General features: G+C 36.1%; 2 protein-coding genes across 4 annotated transcripts; one reads left to right on the plus strand and one right to left on the minus strand.

Moving 5' to 3' along the window:
- The first annotated feature begins 264 nt into the window (after positions 1 to 264).
- LOC110786889 (protein SRC2-like) lies at positions 265 to 1695 on the plus strand. The gene has a single exon (XM_021991469.2). It carries the CDS (start codon positions 416 to 418, stop codon positions 1364 to 1366), a length of 951 nt encoding a protein of 316 aa, XP_021847161.1. The 5' UTR covers positions 265 to 415; the 3' UTR covers positions 1367 to 1695.
- A 681-nt stretch (positions 1696 to 2376) lies between these two features.
- On the minus strand, positions 2377 to 6067 carry LOC110786916 (B3 domain-containing protein At2g16210). Of its 3 annotated transcripts, none has more exons than XM_056827192.1 (5): positions 5899 to 6067; positions 5391 to 5658; positions 3867 to 4170; positions 3705 to 3772; positions 2377 to 3003 (listed from the first exon to the last, which is right to left on the minus strand). In XM_056827192.1, the coding sequence occupies exons 2-5, from the start codon at positions 5640 to 5642 to the stop codon at positions 2674 to 2676; spliced, it is 954 nt and encodes a 317-aa protein (XP_056683170.1). In that variant the 5' UTR covers positions 5643 to 5658; positions 5899 to 6067; the 3' UTR covers positions 2377 to 2673. The 3 variants fall into 3 exon arrangements, with proteins under 3 accessions (XP_056683170.1, XP_056683172.1, XP_056683171.1); XM_056827194.1 differs by lacking the exon at positions 5899 to 6067 and adding an exon at positions 5760 to 5892; XM_056827193.1 differs by lacking the exon at positions 5899 to 6067 and adding an exon at positions 5764 to 5881.
- Between the last annotated feature and the right edge of the window lie 1389 nt (positions 6068 to 7456).

Genomic DNA, 7456 nt, shown 5'->3' on the forward strand with positions numbered 1-7456 from the left:
TAAACTTAATGTTCTTAAAATAGCAGTACCATTACTAGAATTACTCCGTAAGTTAGTGACACACCATATTTATCCTTCGACGCGTAAAATCTTTTTAAAGGGAATCACACTAGCAATGGCTCCAATTTATTTGGAACCTCTAAAGTTGGTCCGTTTCCTTACACTTAAACTTTGGTTACTACAAAATCTCATCCAACTTCCTATTTTTCCATTTAAATTACCATAATTTCCTCTCATCCAATCATCCCCTCTCATGTATAACCCACCCTACTCTTTCATTTTTCTCTCTCCTCAAAACTTCTTTGATTTTTTCCCTTTTTCCAATCCCCTCACAACTAGAGCTCCTAGCCCCACAAAGGGGGGACAAAAAAATCTAAACTTTGAAGAAAAATAACTTAATAATAAAAAAAAGAAAATGGAGCATCGACCAATTGAGGTGAAATTATTATGTGCAAAGGATTTAAAGGACGTAAATGTCTTTTCCAAAATGGATGTCTATATAATCGGATCCGTTTCCGGGGACCCGCGGTCCATACAACGAACCACGGTTGATAAAGATGGTGGGACCAACCCGAAGTGGAACCATGAGATGAATTTTACATTTGATGAGTCAGCCGCCCGGATGAACCGACTTGGTCTAGTTTTTCAGATTATGTCACACCGAACCCTTGGGGATAAGGAAATAGGTCGTGTTTATGTACCCTTAAAGGAGTTATTAGATAATTTTGGTGTTGGGGATGGGAGCTCGGGTGAGGTTATTAACCATGAAAAAGATGTGGTGTACCAAGTCCAAACGTTGAACGGGAAATTTAAAGGTAAATTAGAATTTTCGTTTAAATTTGGAGAAAAGTTCTCCCTAAGTGTAGAACGAAAGCTTGAAGACCCGGTTATAGCTTACCCTGCGGTAAGTCCAAATCCGGGAGTAGGTTCAAGTATTGTATCGGGATTTGGATCACCCCCACCCTCCGAGCCCAAATCGAAATATAAACCCAGTGTGTATCCAGACCCGAATATAGGTGGGGCCACACCATTTAGTCACGGTGCACTTCAACCAGGATACCCGCCTCAGGGTTACGGACATGGATATGGATATGGATGCGGATATGGGTATCAACCCCATTATGTTCCTCAGCCATTCCCTAATCCTCATATTAGTTACGGGTACGGGTTTCCTGGTGGGTACGGGTACGCAGGACAATCACCCACAAGGTACACACAACAACAAGTACAACAAAAACCGAAAAAGAGCAAATTCGGGTTAGGCGCGGCAACAGGTATCGGGGCCGGGTTGTTGGGTGGATTATTGGTGGGTGAGATGGTAGAGGATGATGCTGAATCATATGACGATGACACATTTGATTATTAGTTATTTTATTCAAGTGGAGATTTTTTTTTTTAACAAAAAAAAATAGTGGTGAGGGGAAATTAATGTTGATTTAATTTTTTTTGCGGCTAATCAACAACAGATACTTTATCAAGTTTGTTATGTGGCATGCAAAATCAGGAAAGTCCTCCAAACCATTCAACTAAATTAATGATGAATGTTCAAAATGGAAATACAACTTATTCAAAAATCAAGTCGAGGGGGAAAATATAGGAGGATTTTAGTTTTGATCGATAATGTATATTTAATGTTTCAAGGAATCACAATTATGTGAATGACTATATAATTGATGGTACTACTTCACTATTCTACTTTTTACCTGGTATGCTACTTCATTCCTGATTTCATTAGAAAAGCAAAATCAATTGTGTGTATTACCAAAGCTATGTTTTGAACTCATTCTAATTAAGGTTGAGCATAACAGGTACCTTGTTAAAAGTTCAAGAACCAGATCAGAAATTTGTTGGTTGTTACACCAAATTCCTGAAAATGAGAACTGTACATGTTGCTAGGGGTTCGATTCAGCGTAATTTTTAGTTTGGGCTTAAATTGTAACTCTATATTAATATTTTCAAAAAAGAGCTTAGATTATTTTACGTTTTCGTGCTTAGGTAGATTTTGATTTGATTATAGTTCCAAATTTTGAGTATTCGATAATGGAATCCATTAGAGAAAATTAAGAACTAGACCCTGTTGCAACATATATGTTCTCAATTTTATTACCCGAAATCGAAACTTGAATTACAGGTTCCGGCTACGAAACCGCAAGTACCTAGCAGGTTCTAGTTCTGATTCAAAGTACCTTCTAACCTCGGAGTTGAAGTTCAATCCCCATGGATCCGTTACCCCCCCTCCTCTCCCCAACCTCGAGGTTGAAGTTCTACCCCTAGGGATCGCTTACCCCCTCCTCCCTCCAAAGAGTCTATCCTGCTAACCCGGGATGAATAAATCCTTGTAAAGCATTTAAATCACGATGCCCTAAAGTTCAAAACTAAACCAATCTGAAATTCTAGTTACCTAGCAATTACCAAAACCTCAGTTTAGGTTCGAGAATGTACTACACTGCTATGGTATTCCAAATTCAAGCACAGGTAACAAAATATTAGTTTGATGAAAGGAGTATCACATTTGAATGCTCAAGAAAAGGCCTAGGGACTATGTAAACTTGTCTCTTCACGTCCCATACACGTAGAAACCGACATTTGATCTCGTTGAAATCTGGCAAAAGTTGTTCCATAACCATAAAAAAAAACCAGTACTTCCATAACCTAGTATGAGCCTCTGCAAAATTATATCCGTTCACCTGTTTTTTGGCCTAACAAGTTTCGACAGCAGCTTTTCGAGCAACCTTTCTTTGTGGGGCGAATTTGTAACAGAATCACCTCTTTGATCTTTCTGTCTTTACCAAGAACAATCTCAAATTCACACTCGTTTCCCTTTCTTATATTGCACTTGAGCAGAAACTTTTTCCACCCTTGACTGACCACTACACGGTCAACCCTGTGCCAGAGCTTCATTTCCTGCGAAAATCCTTGTTTGTTCCGAACAAGTATCACATCTGAAGTTTTAACTTTGGGCATTTCTATGTTATATTCACTGAATAATCGCGCAGGAATGTTCTGCACATAATAAACTTACAAATCAGAATGTAAACTCCTCCAATAATTAGTCTTTTGGATAGATGATTTTTGTTCAGATAATGTACTTCACAAGTCATAAAAGTCTAATGCAATGGAAGATTTCAGACAATTCTTCTTAGCTCATCGGATATGAACTAAAGGAGATTGTTTAGTTTACATTTGATATAATACAGAAGAGAAAAAAAAAGGCAAACCAGGACATAGGCAGGCTACTTCTGAAGGGATGTTATGAAAGTAGGGCTTACTAGAATTATCTAGGCTAGGCTAAGGCTTTGTTCTCTTCACCTAATCTGGTCTGATTTTTATAGTTTTTGGTCTGATTTTTCTAGTTTTTAGTCTGATTTTTCTAGTTTCTGGGTCTGATCTAGTTTGAATGTTTTATGTGAGTGCTTTTTGCCTTTTCTGGTCTGGTCTAGTTTTTCTGGTCTGATCTAATAAGCAATAAGAATAAGGTGAAGAGAACAAAGCCTAACTAAAACTCAAAATCGAGCTTCAGCTCAGAATTTGCAGGCTCGATCTGCCTCAGTTCTTAACAACTCAATCTCACAAGCAACAATCTCCAAGGGAGAAAATATTCTTTCAAGGTATCTTATTCATATTCCTAACTGTTTGCAACTTTTAGACATAAAAAACAATGCAATATAAACAGTATAATACCAGCATATAATAAGATATATTACCATGTCATAAGTCTTTTCCTCCATAACTTTTGTGAATCGTATAGTGGTTGTCACTCCTTCAGGCGAAACTGCAGATATATGCATCATAATCAATATGATTAGTATCATGAGATATAAGGAGTGCAAAAAAATAAAAAGTTATGCTTCTTCAAAGAACTATACCTAAGTTTGGCTCCTGCTTCAGCTTCACATCAGACTGATCAGTGGCCATAGTTTTTCCCTTCTCGCACCCATCAATACCGAAGATTTCAACAATGAAAACATCTTTCTTCCTGTAGGTAAAGGTCAAGAACTCTCCTCGCTCTAATGCATTATCAATCACAAAACTTTCCCATCCTTTTTTGATCAGCAACTTGGATCCAGCCTTTTCTAACTCCACATCCCAAACTTTTCCCTGAAAGTTTTTCAAGATGATTTCCTTGGAAACCTTCCCATTGAATTTCTTGATGAAATGAAGAGGTATCACCTGCAATATGAATCAGTTCAGGTATCTCTATATCCAACGAAGCATGTGTAAGAAAATTAGGTAAAAACACCAAGTCTCTGGTAAGTAAGAAGCCACACTCTGACAGTAAAGAAACTTCTGAAGTCCTAACAAAAGAGCAGGCTCAAATTTCCAGACACGAAGATCACCATATTCACCACAAATTTGGACTTGAAAGCATAATGTACTAAACTCTATAAGAACATTGCGAATGAGGAAAGGCGTCAACCCACCAACAACAACCAAACTGTATCTGGTTAATTCTCAGTTATCAGATAATGGCTTGTGTTCCTCTGTTCCTCACCCTCATTAGAAATGATTTCAAAAGTGGAATTAGCATTGTTTTTTTAAAATCCACAAACTCTTAGACTATGTACAAGTGCATACAAACGCTTAAAGGGGGGAAATCAAGTCCTAAAATCATGGTGATGTACGGCTATGGGCGTGTTCGGCGGTAGCGTTTGAGGTAGCGGGTAACGTTTTGACCTAGTTAAGACGCTACTTGTAAAATTTGTAAGTGTTTGATAAAGTAGCGATTTAGGTAGCGGTTAGCGGTTGAAGTAGCGGTTGGGTAGCTTTTGTCAAACGTTAAAATTAGTAGCGTTTAAGGTAGCGGATAGCGTTTGATAAATTTATAATAAAGTTTTAAATAATATTCTTGCTTTTATTTTTATTTTTATTTTTATAATATCAACCGCTACTTTTACCAAACACTCATATTAGTTACCGCTACTTCGACAGCTAACCGTTACCCGCTACTATTCACCGCTACTTTAACCGCTACCCGCTACTCAACCGCTAACCGCTACCGCTAATTTTGCCGAACAGGGCCTATATATGAAAAGCTACAATTTCTTACAAAACCCGGCATAGAAATAGGTACAAGAAAGACAAAAATCCACCTTCTAAAACATACACTTTGTCTTAGGTGCACCTAATTTATAGAATTTTTTTTAATTTTTTTTGAGGGGGAAAGTAAGCTAGTCTATTAACCTAAGAACAAAGAGTCCATAAAAACATATGGAGAAATCTCTTCAACACAATGATTCTCCCTTAACTTGTTCTACACCAAAAGGTACTAGTTTTAGGTGTACTTATTTCTAGATATATGAATTTACTTAAAACCACTTGTAATTGTATAAACAACCAAAACAAACAATATTAGGTTGATTTTTTTTTTTTTTTTAAAAAAAAAACATTACCAATTGCTTTGAATTGTGTTCTGGCAAATAAATCTTGAAAAACCCAGGTAGCGATGGATCGTACTTAAGGGCCCTTCCTCCTTTTTGTTCCACCTTAGGGGGCCTTCCTCTTTTTCGTCTCTCTATTGCTTCAACTCTCACCTTAGGGCTAGGGGTAGGGGATTTTCCTCTTTTTCGCTTCTCCATTGCTTCAATTCTCACCTTAGGGGGCCTTCCTCTTTGTTTTGGCGGCTTCGCCATTGTTTCTTCCATAACTCTCTTACTGAAGCTACAAAACAAAAACCCGGATAATTCCAAATTATATTTTCAGCTTCTACATTATAATTTCGCAGGAAAAATTCTCACATTCTACAATCAACCAAAACTCACACACCACACCCAGCAATTCAAAGACACAGAAAATGCACAAAATCCAAATCCCTGATTTTATATAGATAAAAAAAAGCTGGAAAGTAAAGATGAAAGAAACCAAAGAAAAAATGGACGACTATAGATTAAAAGAATGAACCTTTACAAATTATTTTGGTTTTTAATTTCCCAAGAAGCTGGATATTGTAACTTTGAAAGAGGCAAGGCAAAAAGTCTGTCTGAAGAAAGGAAACCGGAAGAAAAGGCGCCAATAGGCAGTGACAAATCAAATCAAGTCAAATGGTTTAAAATGGACAATTTCCTACTCTACTTCTTTTTTTCCACAGTGATGGGTTACATCAAGTCAAATGGTTCACTTTGGTGGTTGTTATTACTGGATCATCTTAGCACGTGGTCAAGTTTCATTTTTTGCCCAAGTTTCATTTTTTGGAAAGCGAAAATCGGGAATCAGATGTAGTACGTGGTCTATGGATTATGGTATACCAAAAGAAACATAGCTAAAGAGTAGTACGACACTACGACAAAAGAACATGTGATGTAATATTTTACTTTTTTGTTATAAAAAATAATAATACTTTGTATATTATTCACTACTTCCTCCATTTTTTTATTATTGCACCATTTTCCTTTTTCGAAAGTTGCATATTAATTGCACCATTTCTTTTTTTTAGTAAGTTTACCCCATGAAATGACATTTCTATCCTTATATGTGTGGTGGGGACCAAACCCCACTTATTCTTTACATCAAAATTTGTACTAAATCACATGGGTATTTTTGTCAATCTCTCATCTTTTACCTCATTTCTTAATCTTTGTGCCCAATGTAGATGGTGCAATAATAAAAAAATGGAGGAAGTATTTATTAAACATATAAATAATAAATGTATCCATGTAACCAAATGTTCTTTTAGTTACTCTCTCTGTTTCGAAATAATATGGGAATTTTGACTTTTGACACTAATTTACAAATTTCAATTTGACCATCATCTGTGATTCATGGTTAAAGAAAATATAGTCGTGTCTCGTGTGGGTTCTTGTTTGATTCATCTCGATATGTACTTTCGAAATATCAATTTTTTATAATTTTTACGCATACAAAATTAGAGTTATTAATTTCCAAACATTTACATTAGCAAGCGTGAAAGGATAATTTGTCCCTAATATTTCGAAATGAAGGTACTCCCTCCATTCCTAAATGATCTTCTTATTTGGTGTTTGGGGAGGAAAATAAGAAAATGAAATAAGTAATAAAGAAATGAAGGAGAGAGAATATATTTTTATTAAAGTAATAAAAATCATAAAAGTAGGATTGGGTGGGTGAATGGGGAAATGTGAATGAATTAAATAAGGGATGGCGGGAAAATTTATGGTAAAAAGTCATGTCCAAAAATAGAAACAGGAAGATCAAATAAGAAAGATATTTATAGAAACAGGAATATCAAAAAGGAATTGAGGGAGTAGTATATACTAGTGTTCTTGAAGGTACACCAGCCTCTAAATTGCGAAGCATTTTGCAGCCTTTGGGCACGCTAGGATCGAAGTGTCGTTACCTATAAAATGGGTCTAACATTCAAGCTTTTATTTTGGCTTGTAAGATTTTCTATATAAGAGCCAGGAGTGCTCATTTCGTTAAATTTGCTAATGAAATTACGGGTTAGTTGGTTAATTAGGTGTTAATCAGGTTAATTAGGATTGAT

Source organism: Spinacia oleracea, chromosome 4 (assembly GCF_020520425.1).
Source record: "Spinacia oleracea cultivar Varoflay chromosome 4, BTI_SOV_V1, whole genome shotgun sequence".
Taxonomy (NCBI): domain Eukaryota; kingdom Viridiplantae; phylum Streptophyta; class Magnoliopsida; order Caryophyllales; family Amaranthaceae; genus Spinacia; species Spinacia oleracea.

Coding starts and splice junctions, on each gene's coding strand:
- LOC110786916 (XM_056827192.1), bottom strand. CDS start 5,642: ATGGAAGAAACAATGGCGAAGCCGCCAAAACAAAGAGGAAGGCCCCCT. Junction 4,171..5,390: donor AACACAATTCAAAGCAATTG/GTAATGTTTTTT, acceptor TTCATATTGCAG/GTGATACCTCTTCATTTCAT. Junction 3,773..3,866: donor GAAGCAGGAGCCAAACTTAG/GTATAGTTCTTT, acceptor ATATATCTGCAG/TTTCGCCTGAAGGAGTGACA.
- LOC110786889 (XM_021991469.2), top strand. CDS start 416: ATGGAGCATCGACCAATTGAGGTGAAATTATTATGTGCAAAGGATTTA.